Source organism: Vicugna pacos, chromosome 22, assembly GCF_048564905.1.
Source record: "Vicugna pacos chromosome 22, VicPac4, whole genome shotgun sequence".
In the NCBI taxonomy this organism is placed as follows: domain Eukaryota; kingdom Metazoa; phylum Chordata; class Mammalia; order Artiodactyla; family Camelidae; genus Vicugna; species Vicugna pacos.
Window position 1 is genome coordinate 8,570,789 of NC_133008.1, and position 22,499 is coordinate 8,593,287.

Below are 22,499 nucleotides of genomic sequence, written 5' to 3' on the forward strand. Positions count from 1 at the left end.
CGGAAGGGAGGGGAGCCCGTCAGGGGCCTGGCTTCACCCAGCTGCCGCCTCCTCCCTCCCAGACCACCCAAGGGCAGGGCCTCCCCTCAGCCAAGTGCACTGGATGCCCCAGCTGCTGGTGGCTGGGGCACAGGCTCCACGGTGCACCCTGTCCACATGCCCCGCCACATCCTACCTCCCCATGCTGGACTGCAGGTAGATTTAGCCCCTCCCTGCCCATCTCCCACCCACCTGTCCAGGTGGAGTTTCTGGGCCAGAGTCCGCCAGTCGGCACCCCGGCTACAGGGTGGGTCCAGGCTGGTAATGATCTTCTGCCGTATGAGGAAGGGGATCTTGAAGGCACTGGGGCCCACTAGGGCTGGGACCCCCCCTTCACTCTCCAGGGCCAGCAGCTCAGCAAATCTTGTGTCCTGGGGGCAGGGAGCGGTGGAAGTACCTGTTAGAACTTTCCCAGCCCAGGCCCACTGCCACCTCCTGTGGGGGAGTACTCGAAAACCACCCCAGGGCACGGGGACAGCATGGGCACTGGTGCTTCCTGGGCAGCCCCAGTGCCAGGGCCCTGCTCGCCAGAGCGCGGGAGTGCAGCCACCTGCCTCACAGACACACAGCCCACGAGCAGAGGAGCCTTCTGATGACATTCTCCTTCCCCGCCCATCACTCCTCCCTAGGTCACCTCTGCCCGCCTCTGCTGACTGGCAGAACTCTGCTGACTGCTGAGAACTCACTGCTCTCTTCCCCTGCCTCTGTCCTCCACACTCAGTTCCATTATTGCTGCCTGCCTAATTCTTGCTCATCCTTCCAGGCCCAGTACAAGTCCCTCCTCAGGGATGCCATCTGGGGCCCCCAGGCCAGCTCCATCTCCTCACCCCTTCCTGCTGCTCCCACACCCTCCACAAGCCCCTCCCCAAGTCCCACAGCATCTCTCTGCATCTGCCTACACGTGCATCTGCGCCTCCCTCCCCAGGAGACGGAGGAAGCTGCCAAGTGGTTTTGAGGAGGTGGGCTTGGAGGCAGGATAGGCCCCGCGGGGAAGCACGTCATAGCGGCGCTGACACGCCCTCCTGCCCACCTTGGTGATGTTGAAGTTGACGTTGAAGCTCTGCCCGTCGCCCTCCACCTGCCATACCCACACCTTGCAGGCCAGGTCACTGGTGCTGGGGCTGACGCGCTCCAAGGTGAAGGTGCAGTGCAGGTACTGCTGCGTGCCGTTCCAGATGTGGTAAAAGGGGACCTCCTGGGGCGGGAGGGGTGCAGAGATGCGGCGTCAGGCAGGCCCGTGTCAGCTGTGCCCGGCTCCAGGCACCCTGAGTGCCCTCACCTGGTAGCTGACGAGGAGCTTGCTCTTCCACAGGGAGCTGGGCACGTCGTGGATGGACAGGCGCAGGTTGTGGTAACTGTCCTTGAAGTGCAGGATGCGAGGCTCCTGGATCAGCTGTCCGCCCAGCTGCTTCTCCAGCTGCACCACCTCCTGCAGGGCCCCAGCGTCAGCCAAGGCTGGGGGCCAGGAGGGTCCCGCCCTCCCGCCCCCCTCCCGGGGCCAGGGCGGTCAGCGCTCGCGGGCGGCCTCCCCGGGTACCTTGAGTGCGTCATGGGTGTCGTGCAGGCAGTAGACCCGGATGTTGTACTCGAGGGAGGTGCAGGCCACTGGGGCAAACAGAAGCAGCTTGAGGCGCTTGGCCGCGGCCACACTGAGGGCCTCTCCCACCAGGGCGAAGCGGCCCAGCTGCTCGGTGAAGACGTAGCAGGCGCCGGCCTCCAGCTGGCAGTAGTAGAGGTGGGAGGGCGCCTCCTCGCCCAGGTGCAGCACGTCCTGCGGGCAGGGCCTAATGGGTCAGCTTGCAGCCAGTCGCGGGGGCGTGGCTCAAGGGCCAGGCAGGAAGCCAGACTCCTCTCCGAGCCCCTGGCTGGGGTGGGGAGGCTTGGGGCTCACCTCCCAGCTGCCCTCGCAGGACTGCTTTTTGAGGCGTAGGCTCCAGCTCTCGGGACTGGGCTCCCCGCAGTGGTCCATGGCGAGGATGACAGGCCGGGTGAGCAGGACTCCAGGGGGCCCGCAGCTAACGATGGGACTCAGCAGGGTCTGACAGCCGGCTAGGGGCAACCTCAAGTGGGGAAATATGGGTGGGGAGGGAAAGGCGTCAGTGGGCCATCCTGGGAGCCGGCTCCAGGCAGGGCAGCAGACCCTGGGGTTGGGGGCTGCAGAGCTGGGTGCAGCTTAGGAGCGGCTCTTCCCCCCGCCCCTCCCTTGGGCAAGGCCAGACCAGGCCTGACAGTGGGTGGGCAGGGGCGTCATGGTGACAGCAGGCAGGAGCAGAACCCGCCCAGTCCCAGGAGCAGGGCCCACGCCCACACCTCACGTCCTCTGGCTTGTGCAGCGTGAGGTAGACCTCGTAGATCTTCCCTCGGGGTATGGCGTCTGGGGGGATGAGGAGGCTGATGCCTGCGACAGAGCAGGAGCGGGGCCGGGGCTTACCACAGCTGCAAAGACACCCAGCACCCCACTCCACCAGCCCCTTCCTGAGCCTCCCTCTGAGGACTGACTGATGCCAGCCTGGCCTGGGAACAGAGGTGCCACCGGGAGTGCCAGGCTGGCCAACCACCCACATGGGCATGAAGCTGACTCAGGGTGACCCCAGGAGTGACTGAGGGAGCTCAGGTGAGAGATGCATGTCTAGTTAGCCTGGGCACAGAAAACTCTGGAACCTCCCGGTATGCGGTATGCTGTACTCATCTCCTCCATCACCCACTTAAAACCTTCCCTGCCTCCAGGATAAAGTACGGCCCCTTGGCCTGACATGTAAGGCCCCTGGCCTCTGGGTCTAACCTGTGCTGCAGACTTGCTGTTCTGAGTGCCCCACCGTCCTGGCCTGCTCGAGCTCCCCTCCTCAGCTTGGCCACCTCTGGGTGGGCACCTCCCTTCTGCTGACTTTGCTCCCGGCTGGGCAGTGGCCCTCTGCAGGTGGGGCTGGGGCCTTTAACGACCTTGCCCACTTTAAGGTGGCCCTCTCTGGTCTGGGTGCCCCTGCACACACAGCCTCCTGTCTGATCGATTCACCTTTTGCCCCAGTGTCTTTCGGGCGCAGAATCAGAAAGTGTCTGCTGAGGGAGGGGTGGCTGCCGGGAAGAGGCGGGGGCGGGACACAGTGAGGCCGGGGGCTGGGGAGTTACTCTGGGGATGGCAAGAAGAGGCCCTGCCCTACCTCCTGTGCTTTTAGGGCAGGGAGCCCCTACAACAGGAGGGGGCTCCGAGGCTCGCGATGGGGAGAGGCGAAGACATTCTATGGCTATCCCAGCAAGTCTGAAAGCATACTCATGCTCTCCAGAGTGCACAACTCTGAGGTGGGGTGCAGTTCCTGGCAACTGCAGCCCGGGAGAGAGAGGGAAGCCGGTGGTGGCGTGTTTACAGCTGCTGCTCCCTTCGCTAGCCTGCGCTGTCTCCTGGTACTGGCTGTCAGTGCTGGTGACAGTCCCAGAGATGCACGCATGAGTGCTCTCTGGCAGAGGTGCACTCACTTGAATACTCATTCAGGGAATGCTAATGCTGAATACTCAGGTGAGGGAAAACCACGAGTCCTGCTCTCATGAAGCACTCAGCCCCACGGGGAGGCAGACAAGTGGACGGCAGCAAAGGATGCTGGGCGCTGGGGGAGAGCTGGGAGGAGCGGCAGCTCACCGGCCACCCGCCCTGCCGAGGGAGTGAAGGGCAAGTGGCCACCGAGGACCCACTGTGCGCCTGCCCTCTCTAAGATCTTGCCACGCACCATCTCACCTCATCTTCCTAGCAGCTCCGCCAAGGGGACGTGAGGCACAGAGATGGAGAGCTGCCAGACCCGACAGAGAAGCAGCTGATAAGGTGGACGGGGGCAGAGAGACCGTGTGTGCAAAGGGCAGCACAGTGTATCTGGGGTGACAGGAGCCCACTGTGGTTGCCACATGCAGGAGAAGTGTGCATGGGAGGGGAGGCCACTATAGCTGGCCAGCAGGGGAGGAGACTTTGTGACTCTGCCACGTGGGCTTTGAAGGGGGAAGCAGAAGCCCCAGAAAGGGACATGATCAAGTCTGGCTTCAGTGAGTGAATTCTTGGGGCCACGAACCATAGGAGAGGTAGGTGTGGTGGCCTGGGCCAGGAGAGGCAGTGGGAAAGGCAGGAAGCAGGAGGATGCAGGAACATTTGAGGAGAAAGAATGATGGGATTGGTGTGTAAACGAAGCTGGCGTGGAGGTGAGGGGGCTAAGTGAAGAAGAGCAGGAGGTCAAGGTGACCCCAGTTTCTGATCTGAGCAACTCAACTCTGCTGTCCCTAAGATAGGGCGAGCTGGGAAGCAGGAGGTTCTGGGGGAGGGTGGGAGACAGTGTTGTTTTAGGCACGAGGGATCTGAGGTGCTGTGAGACATCCCAGGAGGCAGCTGGGTGTATAATTCTGTCATCCAGGAGAACTGCAGCTGGGGATGGAGGTGTGGGAGTGATCCGCACAGACATGGCGATTAAAGCCACAGAGTGGGCGAGATCGCCTGGGGAGAGGGCGCTGGGAGGGAGCTCTGAGGGATCCCTACATTTAGGGAGCAGGCACCAAGGGCAGCTGGAAAAGCACAAGAAAGTCAGGGCCATGTGGGGTCATCTAAGTAAAGGGAATCGAGGATTTCAAGGCAGGAATAGGCAGCCACAGCAGTTTGTGGCTGTTTCTCAAAAGACGACCGTGGAAAGATCTATGGATTCTCTGTGAAGGCATCTCTGAGATCCTGTCCCAGGGGTTTCTGGAAGGGGTGGGTAGAAGAACCCCTGTTTAGGCATTTTTTCCCTCTGCTATTTCTCCTCTAGCTCCCCAGCTCCTTGGGGCCCAGGGCCCTGCACAGAGCCCGACACACACAGGCTGACTGGCTGTGTAAGTGAATGGACAGTAGTCCTGTGCCTTTGGGCAGCAGAAAGAAGACAGCTCCAGCCATGGCCTCAGTGCCACCCCACTGCCAGCCACAACTGGATTCTCCCCAGAACTCTATCCCTTTTCCCTGCTGGGCTGGCTTTTGCCTTTGGAGTGAGGCTCAGAGGCACAGAAGGAACATCGGTCTGTCCTGTCCTCCTCCAGGAGGGACACAGGCGGGTCTCGCCTCTTAGAGCACCCCAAGCATGCTGGGGTCCTTCCCACCTGTATTAGGGATCATCAGCCGGCCCCCAAGGAAGTTGAAGGTCCCATAGGCCATGTTGCTGGTGCCACGGGGCAGGGAACGGAAGTAGTTCTGGGTGGAGAGGCGGGAGACGAAGTCCTCGGCCTCGGAGGTGGGGGAGCTGTGGTGCAGCGTGTGGCGTCCACCACCCAGCGGGCTGAGCAGGTGCCCGTTGGTGAGCTGGAACTTGGGGCTGGGCCCGTCCTGCCGGGGACACAGACTGCCCTGGTAGGTGGTGGTGGTGGTGCTGAGGTCTGGCTGGATGGTGAGCAGATGAGGATTATCTGCAAGGATCGAGACAGACTCAGAGAGTGACACTGGGGTCAGCCCTGTCTAGGCAGCCCTTGGGGTGGGGACCAGGCCTGAGTACTGGCGACAGGAGCATCCTACCTGCTTTGCTGGGCTTGATGCTGACGGGCTGGAAGCCTGAGGTGAGGATGGATGAGTCAGCCACGTCCGAGTCCAGTCCCTCCTTCTTGCGGCAGTACACCAGGATGAGGACGAGCAGCAGCAGCAGGAGGCACACGGCCACGGCTATGAGGCCCACGTAGAGGGCCACGTCCTCTGGGCCAGAAGCAGCTGCAGGAGAGAGCGCGGCCTTGGGAGGGGCAGGGGGCTGGGAAGGAGAGGTCAGAGGTCTACACCTCAGGAGGATGAGGCCTCTACTCTTTGGGCGTCAGCACCAGTTGGGCAGGGGATGCTGGCAGGAGGGAGCATGGAGTCGGCATTTGTGTATCCCAGCCTTGCAATCTGCCACCACCTTGCTGTGTCACTGAGCAGACTGCATCCCTTAGGGGCTCAATTCAGGTTGAAGTTGCTGCTGACGAAGGGTGGAGGAGAGGAAGAGCCGCCTCCTGGGGTGCCCTGGTGCCGGGCTGCTAGGCTAAGGCTGCTCTTCTGGGGCAGCTGGGGCTGAGGGTGAGCTCCTAGGCTCCCCAGAGTGGAGGACCTGCTTCCTGGGAGGGTGGTCTGCCAGTCTGGTTCCTGGCGAGTCCCTGGGCCAGGAGCAGGGGTCTTAGGGCTCTTCTCCTTGTCTGCCTCCCCCAGGCCTGGGGCAGAGCTGGGGAGAGAGTGATTGACTGCCTGGAGAAAGCTATATTGATTTTAGAAGGGCTTTGCATAATGGAAGAAATGTCCATCAGAAAGGAATTGACACAGATAATTAGGTTTTTAATTGAAAGAATGGGGGAGGGTGTGTTCTAGAGAAAAAAGTCCAACAGAGATCTTTAATTGTTAGTTATGGCCTTATAATTAACAGGCCTCACAAGCCTGGTGTCCCCACAGGACTCGTGTGTGCACTTGGGGGACAGGGCATAGGTAAAACTGCAGGAGAGGACGGGGAGAGGTTTGCGAGCTGATCCCGGGGGGGCTGGGCGTGCACAGTAAACCTCCAAATGAATGTATGTCTCAGGGCAGGTGGGCACATGTTGGGTATGTTAGGGAGGGGGGCCCCTGAGGGTCCTGAGCGTTGAAGAGGGTTTTGCACCCCCTTCCTGGGGCAGGGCAGGGCCACTCCTGGCAAACTCGAGAGGACTCCAGGCTGGAGAGGACTCACTGTGCACGCAGAGGTCGCTGGTACAGTTGCGCGTGTCCAGGTCGGCGCCACGGCACTCCTCGCCTCCATTGCGGGGTGCAGGGTCAGAGCACTCGCGGCTCCGCCAGTGGGTGCAGTCGAGCCCGCAGGCCGACCACTTGCTCCACGGGCTCCAGCTGCCGTCCACTAGACGCAGGGCAGACACGGACAGAGAGGACACGGCGTGGTCAGCCTGGGGAGCCAGCCCAGGCCGTTCTGCCGCTGCGGCCCTGCCGGGCATCCGGACCTGGTGCAATGCCAGGGCCAGGGCCAGGCCTGCCGGTCTGCAAGCCCTCTGCTGTCCAGCTGGCCTGGATGACGCATGCTAATGACAGGAGGCACGATGACGCTGGGCCTGCTTGGCTCTACCCACACAGGGGGCCGTCCAGGCCCTGGGGCAGTGAGGGCACTTGGTCGCACGATGACCCTCTGATCCCAGGCACAGGTGGTTCTGCAGCCTCAGGCCGGGCCTGACCCACATTGACTGTACCCGTCCTGACTGCACCTCAGACCCTGTGACTCAACCCCTCGGCCAAGGCCGAGCCTGGACACAGACCGAGCCCTGCCTCCGATCACACTGAACCTCATCCTGGCCTCCGACTGAGCCTGGCCCTGCACGTGGGTGGGTGGGATGGAGCCATGGGGAGCAGGCTGGTGGGCACGGAGATGGCGTGGTGAAGAGCGATGCGGGAGGCGGCGGCCGCTGGTACCTGGGCACAGGGTGGCGCAGGCTGTTTTCTGGACATTCTGCCCCTCACAGAAGGCGCCCCCGTTGAGAGGTGCCGGGTTGGTGCAGCTCCGGCTCCTTTTCTGCCAGCCGCGCCCACAGCTGGCGCTGCAGACGGACCACTCGGTCCACGTCGACCACCCACCGTTCACTGGCCGGACAGAGAAGGACTGGGGTCAGGGAGCGGGGGCTTCCTCGGACACACTGGCCCAGGAGCTGGGCAGGAGGGCAGAGGGGCTGTGAGCTGGAAACAGGCAGGCTGCAGCTGTGCTAAGAAAGTAGCCCTGGAGGGGAGGCCCTGCTTGTGCCCACGGCCCCCAGGACTTGGCTGCACCTGCTCCACAGCCCCGTCTCCCTGTGGGTGCTGCAGGTGCTCAGGGCAGCCAGCCCGAGCTGCAGCACCCACGCTCCTCCAGCCCAGGCCCCAGCCTTTCATGGGGGTTGCTCCCGCACCCCCTCCCTCTCTGCTCCTGGGTGTGCCCGGGACACGCTGCTTGCCACCCCACAGGGGACACAGGGGCACGGGCCGTCTGGTGCGTTCCTAGTTTCCCATCCTATCCATTCATCTCCTTCTGCACAGTGCCCCCTGCCCACAAGTAAGCCACGGGATGGTCCAGCCACAGATATCACCAGCCTGCTCCCCTCTTCCGCCCAGACATGCCCCTCGGCTCCCCGACAGCCACCGCAGGCCCCCTCCCTGTCCTTCGCAGTCAGGCCACGGTCTGGTCTGCCTGGTCCTGGCTCCACAGGGAGCCAGCCACACGTGGCTTCCCTGAAGGCACCCCCAGTGACTCTGCCGCGCCCGGAGCCCCCCCCGCCCCGCCAGCGCTGGGGCCCACCGTAGACGATGACGGCCGCCGAGGCACTGCGGCGACGCGCTACAATGTTCTTGGCCACGCAGGTGTAGTTGGCCGTGTCGGCCAGGCGGGCCTGTCGCACCACCAGGCTGTGCTCCCGCGTGATGTACACATTGGGGTCCAGGGATGGGTCCACCAGGTCCTCGTTCCTGAGCCACTCCACCTGGGGGAGGGAGCCACGCCACTGCACTGCCTGCCTGCGCTGGCCCTGCCCGGAGCAAAAGTAGCCCCTGGAGGGGGTCGGCCTGGAGGGCTGGGCCGGCAGGACCGGGGACCTGGGAGCACTGCCCGCCTGTGGAGTGGCACCGGAGCCCCTCTCACCTCGGCTGGGGGGATGCCCTCCGGTGGGCGGCAGGGGAGCACGATGCCCTGTTCCAGGGACACCTCCTTGGCCAGCGGCTCCTGCTCAAAATTCTTGCGCAAATCTGGGGGAAGAACAAGAGTGCTTGCCAGCCGGAGTACCTCATGTTAGGTCAGTCTGGCTGACCTTGTCCCCTGGTCCCCTGGGGCCCACGGTACATGGCAGGAGGAAGCACCAAGTGCCCGGGGGGCATCGGGGTGGCTGGGCGGCGTGCATAGGCACTCCCTCTACCCATCAAGGCAGGACCTGAGGATTTCTGATGGGGCCTCCTCCCCGGGTGACAGCCCAGCCCTGGACTCACAGGCAATGCGGATGTAGGCCTTCTGACTCTTGGTGGTGCCTGAGGAGCTCCACGCCACACACTGGCACCAGTACTCCTCCAGCCCAAACACCTTCTCCACCTGCTGCCTTGAGACATTGATGCGGACCTCCATGGCGGGCAGCCCTGAGGGCAGAGGGGTGGGTAGCCAGGGCTGGGGCCATGCTTAGCACACAGAACCTCGCTGTCCAGTGCCTTTCGGGTTCCTGCACCACCCACAGCCACTCCCTCTGCTCAGCAGGGGAGCAGTCAGGCGCTGGGGGCAACCCTCCAGCCTGGAGGGAACCCGGAGGGGTTCCTGTGGTATCTCCTGAAGGTCAGGAGTGGGTCCTTAGCACTTCATTCATTATGCTTTGTTCCAAGGCCTGCCTCCCTGGAATCACCTACAGAAATGTCACTAAAGGGGCTTCCAGCTGTTTCAGAGACAAGGGCACAGAGGAGCTTCAAGCAAAAGGGCTGGCCTCTAAGGACCCCCATGTGGAAGGAGTGGGGCAGACAGGCCAGCCCTGGGGCCTCTGGGGGTAAAAAAGAGTGAGGCGGGATCTGGCTCACCTCCTGGGGTTAGTAGGTAGGTCCTGACAAGTGATAATATAATAACAGCTATTAACCAGGTAATTACAGCGATCATGTAGCCGGATAATAGACCCCCGGGGCTTAGCGAGGGCTTCCCGCACGCGGCTCGTCTTCTCCAGTCTACTTGCTGGGTCGGTACTGCTCCCACTCCACGAAACCGAGACCCAGAGAGGCAGGGACTTGCCCAGGGCTGTCTGAGTCCAGAGTGCGTTCAGGGAGCTCAGAATCCAAAGTGTGCTCAGGGTTCACGGGGTGGGGGTTGCCGCGGGAGCCCACCCCCACTGGGAGAAACTTTGGCAAGGGTGAGGGGACAGCCCCAAGAGGGGAAGCTGGCCTGTGACGAGTCTCCGGGAACTCTCTCTACCTGAATGGACTGTGTTTGGGGGGAGTCCCTCTCAAGGATGGACTCAGCACCCCCCGCACGGCCTTCTTCCAAACCCAGGTTAGGGGCATTTGGGGAGGGCTTAGACCTCTGAGGACCCAGAACGGGGTGGGGGATACCAGCCCTCCTCCAGCACCCTGGCCTTTGGCCAAAACCAGGGTCCCCAGGAGTGAGAAAAGACTGTTTGTTTCCAATTTCTCCTCCTCCTGACCCCAATTTCCCTCGGGTCATTGGCTTATCAGAAAGAGGGAGAGAGGCTGGTGTTTCCATTGTTAACAGAGAAATTCAATTAGGGCTGCAATGCAGGCAGAGCAGAGGGCCAGCCGAGCAGGCAGGCCAGGACGCTGTTTTCTGTCTTAATTTCTCTTAAGTACCTTTCCCTGACCCCCACCCAGACCCCTCGCCACGAGTCTTTCCGGCTCCCTCACTTTTTCTGCCCTTCCCCCCAGTGAGCTGTTGCAGGAGACAGTGGGGTGTCACCTCTGACTGAGGTCACTAACAGTGGGCTAGATCACTTCATTCTGGGCACTGCCTGGCCCTACTCTCCAAGGTGCTGGAAGTGCACGTTCTCGGGGCGGGGTGGGGGGATCGGGGCTGAGAAGCGAGGAGGGGTCCCTCACAGGCTCTGTGTGTAGGAGAGCGGCCGCCAGCTCCAGCCACCTGTCAAACACATCGAGTCTTGCGGCATCTGAGAAGGAGCCGTGCATACACCAGGGGATGGAGAGCAAGTCTTCCCTCAGCCTCTGGGGTGAGCAGTGGGAGACTTGCAGGACATTCTAAACTGGGTACTTTTTCTCTCTTAGGTGGACAGGTCTATGGGTGGACGGCTCCATCCCCATGGTGGTGGGGAGAGCTCATACACCACCCAGGCAGCTCAGCTGGGGGCGAACAGTACTAAATTTAAGTACTCCTAATTCTCTCTCCCTGTCTCCTCCCCACTTCTGTCCTGCCACCTCCTCATCTTCCTGCTGCCAGGAATGAGGGCCAAGTTGGTCCATGAGGTCTAGATCCAGGGAGTGCCCTTGACCCCCACAAGCTCTAAGTAGGCGGTGGACCGAGGAGAAGACCCAGACCCTGCCCTGTAGTTCCTTGAAGTGAGGGGCTGTGCCCTACCCACCGCAGGTCACTGAGCAGCCTGGCTCTGGGCACGGCTGTGTCTGTACCTGCCTGGTAAATGTGAGCAGATGCCAGCCTTGGGGAGGGACGGGAGGAAGGAGGGGGTCCCTGCCGGCCCAGGACTGTGTCGGATGTGTGCGGGCGTGTGAATGCTGTGGGGAGGTCCAAGTGTGTGTGTGCTGAGTATTTCTGGGAGGTGGAGGGTGAGGGGTGGGGGGTTCTGAGGACAAGAAGGTGTTTAGGGTCTTACCTACTCACCAATCTGCTTCTAATAACCAGTTTGTTTAACACACAATAAATTACACTCCCAGACTGGACTCCAACGATTGGTTTTGCAAATTTCCAGCTTTTACAGTATCAGCAGGTTTGGGGTCAAGAGTTTTCAGGCTTTGGTCCCTTCCCCTGGCCTTCTGGATGGGGAATGGGGGCAAGTCACAAGGAGACCGAGCACTTCTTCCTGGGGGGTGCACCCAGCCACCCGCAACCCCACACAGGAGTGGGAGGGAGATCTCACAGCTTCTGCCACCAACCCGAAAGGGGGCCCTCCTCACCCCCATTTTACAGATGAGGAAACTGAGGCCCAGGGAGGGGAGAGGACTTGCCACAGAGAGCACCAACCCCAACCATTCCCCTTCTGAGGTGGGAGGCAGAGGTGGATCACCTGCCCAACAGCCTCGGGGGCTAAATTCCTAGCACCTCACCCAGGCCTGGCACAGAGCAGGTGCTCGGTTAACACCAGAGGCCAGCAGGGAGGATGCTGCCGTTGGCTGGCACGTGTGAGGCCAGGACATGTAGGGCTCAAGGACTTGGGCAGGAATCACCACCTGGGGGCGGACGCTTAGTGGGGAGAAGACCAGCCCCCGAGAGGGGAGGATCGGGCGTGACTTCTGTGGGCCAGAACACCTGGTTGGCGCCCCTCTGGGGCCCTGGACAAATGAGAGCCACTTGTAACACGACAGGCGGGTGCGGCGGACTAGATCTCACGCTGCCCAAACTCAGCCCTGGTGTGCGCACATCTGGGTTACTGTGGGCCTCCTTCTCTGGGCTCTCTCTCTGCCCGGCACCACTCCCCACAGTGCAAGTGTGGCTGCAGCCTCCTCCTCCTGTTGACCACAGGCTCCACCCCCACTTCTGCCGCCCGAAGCTAAGCTGCTGGCCGGCCTGCCGTTCCCTGCATTTGTCCTTCGGCCTGAAAAATGGTTGTTTCAGGTGCTTCTAAGACTGAGGTCACCCACCCTCAGGGAATCCCTCCTGGGCTGCCCACTCCCTCCTTCATGGAGCATGGGCCACCCCTCTGGGCCTGTGGTCCCCTGCCCGACCTTGGTGTCAGTGTGAGTTGTCCTGGTCACCACCTGCCTGTTCCTGTGACTTGGGCCTCATGCCCGTGGCCGTAACCTGCACAGAATCTGTGTGCTGTGTGTCTCAGGCTGGCTTAACCTCCATGGGAAGGGGCTCAGGACTTAACCTGAGGGCTTATCACAAAGCATCAAGGCAAAGGGAGAGGTAATGAGCTTAACTGGGGTCCAGTTAGTGAGGAGGAGAGGCTGCTGTGAGCTCTGCTGGGCCTGCACTCGGGGAGCAGGGAACCCAGACAACAGCTCTCTGCCCCTGCAGCCTAAGGCTGGGGGTGGGGAGTGAGGTGTCCCACAGAAGGGGCACTTCTTGGGTCTGCCCTCCTGTCAGTCCCCCACACTGGCCCTGAGTGTCACCCATAGCTCTGGCCATGTCACTTGGCAGTTCGAAATCCCACAGGACAGTGTCCTGACTCCAGAGCCCGATGGGTGGGGCTCCTGGATGGCACCATTGCACACCCGTGCACACTCACAGCCTCCTTGCAGACCCCTGACCTGCAAGCCAGCCTATCTGCCTCCAGGCCTTTGCTCGTGCTGTGTCCCTTCCCTGGAGTGGCTGGACACCCTTCCCCTGTTCTCTCCCAGACTAGCCCCCTCGGTTTACACATTGCCTTCTTTGAGGAGCCTCCCTGGGCAGTGACAGCCCCCAGGACTCACTGAGAGGTCACCATGCTGCCCTCCTCTCTGCAGGGTTCCCAGCTCGGGAGTGGGTGCTCAGGGAACGTGCGAATGAATGAATGAACAAACGGATGCATAAAGAAAAATCACAGAACGTGACATCCGTGAGCCCTTCCATCATCTGGGACCCACTCCCTCCAAACCCCCTTTCTCTCCAGCACCACTCACCAGGCTGCCTGTGGGCCTGCCTGGGCTCAGATGCAGCAGCAGGGACCTGCGCCTCCATCCACAGCTCCCAGGGGCATTTCCTCTTACTCCCCTACCAAGTGGTGAGGTCTGGGGGGGGGGCAGGCCTCCCAGGGAAGGCCTTGGTGTATACACGGGGGTGCTAGGTGTGGGAGTCCTGCCTCTCCTGGGGACCTGGGCTGGTGCGCACGGGGCTGGCTACTTACACCCTGGCCTCCCGCTCACAGGCATGCAGCCGGGGCAGTGGCCTCTCTCTGGGCCTCCACTGCCTCTGAGGTAGAGATCGCTTCCCCTTCAAGGGGCCCCACCCGGTGCCCCAGCCCGGCCTCACCGCTGCTCCCGTCTGTGCTGCGCTCGATCACGTGGTCCACCTGGCGCACCCACTCCCCGTTGCACTTGAAGAAGATCTGTGTGGCAGGCGTGGCCTTGCACACCAGCAGCACCGGCTTGTTCTTGACGATGTACACGTCCTCGGGCTCCACCAGGAAGTGGGGAAGCAGGTCTGGGTTGGAGCCGGGCACCGGGTTGGGCACCGGGTTGGCCACCGTGGCACTTTGCTGGGCACCTGCAGTGGGGGCAAAAGGGGCAGGTGAGCCAAGACTAGACTTTTGGGGCCCTCCCAGGGCTCCCTGCCTGTTCAGGGGCCAAGGCCAGGCCACGGGGAGGCCACCAGTGGGGCTGATGGGAGGAGAGTGAGGCCAGGCTCTGCCACTTCCAGTCCGGCAACTGGGGCTGCTGAATGCCCCCTATGCCTCAGTGCCCCCCTCTGTAAAATGGGGGAAGAAGCAGGCCACCCACGTGTGAAGACCGTGGAGACGAAGTGAGACAGAGGTGGAAGTCCCAGCACACGGCAGCGGTCAGGGCTCACTGCTACCCTGGTAGAAGTGCAGGGGTCTGGTGAGGCAGCCCACCGCCCTGGGAGGCCCGGGGGAGAGCTGGAGAGGGGCAGGGGATCCTGAGAGGGCAGGAGTCCCTTCCTCTGGTGCCCTGGCTGCCTCGGGGGTTGCTCCCCATTCCTGGCCCCTGCACGTAGTGGGTGCTGAGAAAAGACCAAGTGAATGAAGGAGGGGAGGAGGCTGTGGCGGGTGCAGATGCGACGGGTGCCGGTGGCAGTGCCGTAGGAGAGGCCCCTGGGAGAGGCGGGTTGGGGCGAGCCTGCGCTGCTGGGTGGGCCGGGTGGGAGCTAGGGGAGTGTGCCTGGGAGCCCGAGGGACCTGAGCCACGCCCCACCCTTCAAGGAGACCTGAATATGGGTTTCCTTCTAATTTTAACTGAAATCCACAACCATCCCACAAGTCATTTGTTGCTAATTACACAGGTAATTGGCTCTGAGGCTTTGGTGGAGGTAAGCCCTCACAGCAGTCTGACCGTCTGCTCAACCAACGGGACCCTGAGGGGGTGGAAGGGAGGGGAGGGGAGGGGAGGGGGGCACTCTCAGCCTCCACACCCCGCTGTCCACCAGACAGGCTCCCCACAGCCTGGCCTCTGCCAGGGCTGTGGTGATTTCCCCCAACCCACACAGACAGCCAACAGGGGCCTCTGGGGATAAAGAGAGGAAAGCTTGGGCTTCGGAGATCCATCTGCTCCCTGCTACTGGTGACCTTGGGCATGTTACCTGCTTCGTCATCTGTGACACCTGTGGAGGTCTCGTCTGCCCCGTGGGGGAGTCTCGGGATGCCTCACGCAGTTGGCCTCCTGTCTCCAGGGCCCTCCCTGTGGGCAGCCCAAAACCACGGAGGGCTGGCTCCTTGGGCACAGGGGGCATCCACGCTGCCCCTTCTCTCCTGATTGCACAGGGACCCTCTCTTTCCAAGGTGGGAGCCTGCCCCTTCCACCTGAAGACCGTGATTCTGGGGACATCTGTGCCTGGTCCTGCAGGTGAGCAGGGAATGTCCGCAGAGGCTGAGAAACCCGGTGTGACTTCAGGTAACCACTCCCACTGCCCCGTTCCCACCCTGTTTCCTTGCCTACAAAATGGGGTACCCAAGTCTTAGGGCTGACGTGAGAATGAAATGCAAAAAGGCACAGTGCTCAGTAAATGCTGGCTGCTATCCGTACGCCGTGGTTTTGCACCGACAATGACAAACGGCTCCGTCTCTCTCAGTAACCTCCCCTCCGGCCATCTCCTCAGGGGTGAGGGCTGATGGGGAAACAGGCACAGAGCCAGTAGGTGCCCTGCCCTCGGGCTGGGGGAGTCGTGCTCTCGTGTGGCAGGGACGTGGGGTGGTCTCTAGCAGTGGGCTCACCCACCCCTCCCCCGGCCCCTCCCCAGCCTGCCTCTGCCTTTTGTGACCTCCCTTTGACAGCCGTCCCCATCTCCCGCACTTCCTGCTGCTCTGTGATGAAGGCTAAGCCCCCGGGAGCCACACCAGCAGCTGGGAAGATGCAACTCACCTTGTTTCGCCACCTGTTTTAGGTTAGGAAGGTGGGGATGCAGGCAGAGGGGAGGAGCCACCTGGATGCCTTACAGATGGGGAATCCAAGGCCTGAGGGAGAAGTCCCTTACCCAGGCCCCCGGCTCCAGCCCTGGACTCCCGGGGGCCGCCTCCTGGCCCTTTGTTGTGACATTTGCTTCTTCACTGTCACTGGCAGCCACTTGCCGGTCCCTGACCCAGGCAGCGGGCTCAGCCAGGGCAGAGCTGAGTGGCGCTCAGGCCTCCCGAGGTCGGGAGAGTGAGTGGGAGGGCGGGCTTCTTAGTGTGGATCTGGAGCGGGGAGCTTGAAAGTCCAGGGGCCTCTCTGGACACTTACTGGAGACATCACAGCAACAGTGCAGACCCTAGGGCTGCCCAGAGGAAGAGGAAGCCTGACTCCTGAGCAGGGCCCACAGCGGGCTGGGGGAAGGTGTCATGGGCTCCAGAAGGGCACGGGAGACCACCTGGGGCAGCTTCCCGGCCTGCCCACGCCTCACCTGGCTGAGTCTCAATGTGATGGCTGGGGGCTGGGTAGGCAGGGGTCCCAGCTCAGGGTGTGGGCCTGGGAGTGGGCACGTGGCCCCCCAGCTTCCCTATCGATCACTGCGCCAAGCACTGCTCGCGTCAGCCGCCCGCTGAACCCAGCCCAATCCCTCATGTCTGCATTTAACTGCTAATGAAAAATAAATGTACTGTGACCAATAAGGGACATAGCTCACTTCTCCCAGGCCTCCGCCACGCCACGCTGGGGAGGTCTCCCCTCCTCCACCCCTGGGGTCGGGGATTTATCCGGTGGATCAAGGGGCCCCCTCCAGGCTGCAGTGATGCCCTCCAGCAAGGTCACTCTAAGGCCATGGGTGGGGGTAAGTTCAGCCCCTCTTAGGGCTGCTGGAAGCTTCCTGGGTGGCCAGAGCTGGCTTCCGCTCCCTCTCGCCCCAAGTCCACTATGTGACCTCCACCCTCCACCCTCCACCTTGCTATTGCGATCTGCCCACCCCTCTCCCCGTCCCGGTTAGGCCTCTCGCCTGGACTAAAGCACAGTAACAGCCTTGGATCTCCCCTGCTCCACACCGCAGGCCACTGGAGTAAGTGGTCTTCCCTTGGATATGAATCATGTTCTTGTCTATTAAAGATAACACCAAGCAGTGCATGCTCGGTGCCAAGAGACACATGAGCCTTTTAAAAGGGCATGGACTCTAGTTTACTGCAGTCCCCACCACTCCCTATTGCCTCACCCCAGGCCTGCTGCTTCTGTTACCATTGCCTGCCTGGCTCCCGTGGGCGTTTCAGGAAGGAACCAAGTGCCTTTGACTGGTAGCCTTGGGTCTTCCATTCTGGCCCAGTCCCTTCTCCCAGAAACACTCACTGATCCCTCCTAGGTGCTGCCACCCACCTCCAGGTCTCTGTCCAAGCTCTGCTCTCTGGCTGAGCTACCCTTCCCTCTCTGCTGTCACTTCTGGACAGAGGGCTGCCCCACCTCACTCTCCCAGGAAACCACACCCAGCATTTTACCCCCTCTGCATCTAGGACCCATCCTCACTGGTGCTGTAGCTCATATGACAGGAGAAGCAAGTGTGTGGCTGAGGCCTCTGTCCCCACCACCAGTCTATCCTTCCTGGCTGCCAAGCTCAAGGCGGCCTAGGGCCAGTGTTCGCGAGTAGGGACTCAGATTGGGGTGCCTATTGCTCCTCCCTTCTGGCTGTGAGGTGATAAACACAGAAGGAAGGCTTGGCCAAAGCAGATGCACTGGGGCTGGGAGAGCAGGCACTGCCACATCCTGGACTCCGCCCCCTGGCTCCCCAGAAGCTCCGTCTGCCACACCCTGGCCAAGTCTCTCCGACCTGCCCAGCCACCCTCTTGGAATTCAGTTGGAAGACTTCTTTCACTGACTAGAGAATCCCTGATGGGCTCTTGGTCACTGAGAACTGCAGATGGGGCTGTACAAATGCTCAGGCCCTAAAGTGGGAACCCCACTTCCAGCAAGTCCTGGGGCAAGCCAACCAGCCCCCATCTGTCTCAGGAGGGCACTGGCTGCTCAGTCAGCCGCAGCTGGCACCCATGCTCGAGTCTGTGCCACACTCAGGACTGGAGTGAATTTGTTTGCATGCTGCCTCCTCCACTACAGCATGAATTCACTGGGGGCAGGAGGCCAGGTCTGGCCTTGATACTGATGGAATGTTTGTTGAGTGACTAACTAACCACCCCTTGTTTTCCCTTGAACTTCTGAAGATTTGCCTAAGGACGGCCCCCTTCACTCATGTCCTGCAGGGAGACCCAGAGAGAGCCCAGGGTGGCCCACAGGCAGAGCTGCGGGCTGGGAGAGGGCTCTGCGCTGTGGGCCGCCCGCCGCCACACATGCTGCTGCTCTGAGGTGGAGCTCCTCTTTCTCACTTGCAGTCTGGGTTGATAAGACCTCCTCGTGTAACTCTGAGGCCCAGGGTGGGTGTGAAAGTGCTTTCAAATGTTTTATTTTTAAAAGCACCACGAAAATACGAGGTGTGATTAATCTAGCTATTAATGAACTCGTATTTACCGAGAGAGGCCTCGGTCCCTGGGAGCAGGGTGTCACCGGGCCTCACCCACCTGGGAGATGTGAGGACTGCTTCCCAAGAGCAGTCCTGCCCAGCCCTGCCCGCAACTTGCTCCTTTCACCCTCCCAACAGCCCCAGCATAGGTGTCCAGGGACTTGGCGGGGGGTGTGTGTGTGTGGGGGGCAGCGAGCCCTTGCTTCTGCCACTTCCCTGAGAAATGTTCTGGATTTGCAGTGGCGGGGGGCGGTGGGGGCCTGGCAGCCTCCGTCTCTCTTTTCCTGGCTGTACCCCCGGCACTACACCCCATCACCCCTGGGCACCTTTACTCCCAGCCTTTATGGCCTGGAGGTGTGCATTTGGTAGGTCCATTTGGGCCCTGGGCGTCCTGCTCCACTGGCCCAGGCAGGAGAGGAGAGTCCACAGGACGCCCTTCGCCTGGCGTTCCAGGCTCTGCTGGCCCAGGGCCTGAGCTGCCACCTGGCCTCACCTCCAGGCCCTCCCTTCACAGGCGCCCTGTGGGGCTGCATCTTGACTACCTGCAGTTCTGCAAAGGCTTGTGCACATTCCATCCTGGGCCCTGCGTCCCTCCCCTATTTGGCTAACAGAGCCCGATGTTCTGCAGAGGATCTCTCACCCTCGCTCCACTCAGTCCATATGGTCATTTGGTCCAGGTGGGCCGACCCCATCTCTGGCCTCAGAGACAGTGCAGTCAGTGGTTCCCAGACAAGCAGGTCACGCCATCTCAGTACACGGAATTTCGGGATTTGGGTTCAGCTGCCAGGAAGAGACACCTCTCTTTTTGCTGGGCCAGTCCTGCAGGCCTTGCAGGCCACAGACGGCCAAGTGAAAGGGGAGGCCGTCCGCGGGTCTGAAGCAGGGGCTCGGAGAATGACGACAACCAGGGAAGAGATTTGAGGCCTGGGGTCCCAAGAAGCCGGAAGGCAGAGCCACCCCTGGATTCTTTTCTTTGCCTCAAGCCAGTTGGAGGGAGGGTTTTTTCATCGCATTGACCCATCCATCCTCTGCTCCCTGCCTGAGTGACTTCTACTTGTCCCTCGAGGACTGCTCAAACACCCCCTCCTCCAGGTGACACGCCACCTCTGAGCTCTCACATCTCCTGGCTGAACTTGTCTCAGTGCCTCACACGTCATACGGTCACCAGAAAAGTGTCAGTGCCTTGAGGGCAGGAACAGAATGGTGACATCCCCCGACCCCTCGAGCATCTCCAGAGCCTGGGCAGGCTCTGACACATGGTGCATAGTGAATGCCCAGCAAGTGTTTGTTGAGTGAATGTTGAACATCATTCCCTTGACCAGGACCAGAGCCCAGAAAGGAGTTTTGAAATTGGACACACAGGTTGGCTGGGAGCCAGCTCACCTTCCAATCAACCAGTCAATCACCTGATTCTTAGAAACACCCATGCTGGCCCTTGAGGGGGCAGAGGCTGGTGTGCAGGGCCAGGGGAGATGGGGGGGAGGGGGGAGACGTGGCCACAGTGGTGGGGGCTGGGCCAACAGAGGAAGGGGGATTTGCGCTCTCCTGACCAGCTACTCACCTGCGGCCTGAGACAGCTTTGTGAGTTACGATTTTTTAAATGTGGGCAATTTTATGATGAGGGCGCTTCACTAGGAGACTCTGATAAGCAGGGTTGGAATCCACACTTGCTGCTGGAGACAGAAGCAGGGTGGAGGGAGTGGAGGAACGGTGGGCGGGAGGCCCTGAGACGACAGATCTGAGGGCCACACGAAGAACCCTGAGGTTCCAGGTGGCAAATTAGAGGTGTGGCCCTGCCTGGTGGGGATGACGGGGTGCCACGGGGCCAGAGCAGGCTTCGGGGGGCGCTCCAGAATTCTTCCAAATCCAATGTGTGAAAAACCTCTGTGCTGCCCACCAGCTACTTCTGGGCACACTGACTACTACAAATCCCCAGACAGACCCCTGTTTCTTGAGCCTCAGTTTCCTTGTTCGGGGCAAACAGCAGTGACCCAGCACCAGGACGAGGTGGGTCAGGGGTGCCACCCCACCCAGGGGCTTCACCAATATTTCTCTTCTTTCCCTTTCCTCCTTTCCTGGTCCCTTGGTCCATCCCTCAGTCAGCTGTCTCCCTGGCTGTCCTTCCACATGGCACAGGACTTCCCAGAGGGCAGGGCCGGGTCTGAGCCCAGGCCCCTCACCCCAGTGGTCAGGGGGCAGGCAGGGGGTGGAAGCGGCAGGCGGGGTGACAGCCCCTCGCAGTGGCCCTCGGAAGGGAGGGCTGCTCCCAGACCCACGCTCACACACATACACACGAGTGCGTGGCGCTCCGGTTTCCATGGTAACGCTTGTGTGAAAGTGTCACAGAAGCAGCAGCTACCTCACCAAGACTGGAAGAAAGTCACCCTCTTCCCCACTGGGCTCTAGGGACCTGGTCACCAGGACAGACAGAGGCGCCAGGAGGAGGACGTGCAGACAGGCTCAACTGCAGAGAACAAAGCGGTCAGAGACAGTGCCACTTCAGCAGCTCAGAGGATGGTCACACCATGTGGGGCACGTGGCTGGACCAGCCTGCCCACCAGCTGCTGCAGACCAGGCTTGTCCTCTGGCAGCTGCACTCAGGTGCCCTCTAGCTGCCCCTTGTCCTTGTCACAGACAAGGAGCATGAAGCTCAGGGCTTCCCTAAGGTCACACGGCCACAGAGGGCAGGTGGGCTTCTGGGCAGTTTCTGGACCAGGACCTGGCCCCTGCTCACTCTGCTTACCCTCGACTTCTCTGCCTCTCAAACCTTCCAAGCTCATCCCACCCCAGGACCTTTGCACTTGCTCCCTCCTTTGCCTGCAACATGCTGCCCCCTGTTCTTCCACAGCTGACTCCCTTGAATCCCTCAGGTCTCAGCTCTACCTTCCTCCAAGAGGCCCTCCCTGACTGCCATGTCTGAAGTAGGCCCTTCTAACCACCCCGTTCCGTCTGTTTTCCCCGTAGGGCTCACCCCTACCTGAAGTCATCTTGTTTGTGTGTTTGTTGGCTGGTTACTGTCTATGCCCCTTTCCCCTGAAATGTGTCACGATGGCGGGGATCACACCTTTCCTGTTCACTGCTATAGTCTCAGGCCTGGCACCCAGTAGGTGTTTGATAAACGTGCTGAATGCACGAATGAACAAACTCAGGTCTTCTAACTCCATGCCCAGAGCCCACACTGGGCATCACACTCCTGCCATTGCTAAGAGCCCCCAAAGCCACCAGTGAAGGGGACCTAGAACCTACCAGGATGCCCAGGGAGAGTGTGCTTGATGGGGGGGCGGGCCTCCACGGAGCCCTTCCCACAGCCCCTTCTGGCCACAGGGCCTTGCTTCAGGCCAGAGAAATAGTTAATAAAGCTGAGGCCTAAGTAAGCATTTGATTAACAAACGATAAAATAGCTATTGTGTCCCCGAATTAAGCTGTAATTGTGGCTGATAATTGGCTGGTTAGAATTTAATAAGCTGCAATTAAATAGAATGGAATCCAGGGTAATTATGTGGTCGCACAGCCCAGAGAGAACCGGGGAAGGAAGGCTTTCTCCTGCTTTGGAAACTTCTGCTGGTGCAGTGCGTGTTGCCATGGGCATGTTTCTGGTTCTGATGGTGGTGGTGTGTGTGTGTGTTTGCACGGCGGGCCCCCTCCACCTTCACCGGGCAGAGGCGGGCAGGTGGGCGCTGGCCCCTCCGCGTCACCACCGCTCAGCAGGAGGTCGGCGCGCAGGCTCTGAGCCCTGCCAGGGCCTGTGGCAGCTCTGGCTGAAGGAGACGTAAAAGGATCCCCGGCATAGTTCCCTGCAGGGTGGGAGGCCGCGGGAGGGTGGCCAGGAGGTCAAAGGGAACACGAGGGAGGCAGGCAGGCAGGGAGGGGTCCGCCGGTCTTCCTGATGATGAAACTGGGGCTCAGAGAGGGGAAGAACTTGCTCAAGGTCACACAGTGATGAGCGGCTGGCCGGGCTGGGCCAGATTCTCAGGTTGCTTGTGGATTAACGATAATTCCTACTGGCCAGGAGGCTGGAGGAACTCCCCTCTCGCCCCCACCCCTGCCAGCTCCCGAGGCACCCCTCCCCATTTCCATCTGCGTCCTTCACCAGGGAAACATACAGGCTAAGTAAGGATGGTGTGACTGTTCCACATGTGCACCCGTAAGACAAGGCGCCCCCCGCCACCCCCCAGCCCATGCTCCCATCTCCCTCCCCTATGGCATGCCCACCCCTGCCCCTAGCCCAGGTGTGGCCCCCGCAAGTCCGAGGGGATGATGAACGGCATCGCTGAGGCG

General features: G+C 61.1%; 1 protein-coding gene across 1 annotated transcript in view; it reads right to left on the bottom strand.

Annotated features, from left to right (window-relative positions):
- Positions 1–22,499, bottom strand: part of UNC5A (unc-5 netrin receptor A) — a 59,450-nt gene that overhangs the window by 1,171 nt on the left and 35,780 nt on the right. Inside the window, exons 2-14 of the mRNA XM_031689342.2 lie at positions 13,614–13,847; positions 8,978–9,121; positions 8,637–8,740; positions 8,298–8,478; positions 6,714–6,878; positions 5,549–5,737; positions 5,140–5,442; positions 2,350–2,437; positions 1,931–2,099; positions 1,577–1,810; positions 1,319–1,468; positions 1,070–1,234; positions 232–410 (exon numbers count right to left, since the gene is read on the bottom strand). Of these exons, the coding sequence (XP_031545202.2) occupies positions 232–410; positions 1,070–1,234; positions 1,319–1,468; positions 1,577–1,810; positions 1,931–2,099; positions 2,350–2,437; positions 5,140–5,442; positions 5,549–5,737; positions 6,714–6,878; positions 8,298–8,478; positions 8,637–8,740; positions 8,978–9,121; positions 13,614–13,847 (2,305 nt within the window). The remainder of the gene's footprint in view (positions 1–231; positions 411–1,069; positions 1,235–1,318; positions 1,469–1,576; positions 1,811–1,930; positions 2,100–2,349; positions 2,438–5,139; positions 5,443–5,548; positions 5,738–6,713; positions 6,879–8,297; positions 8,479–8,636; positions 8,741–8,977; positions 9,122–13,613; positions 13,848–22,499) is intronic.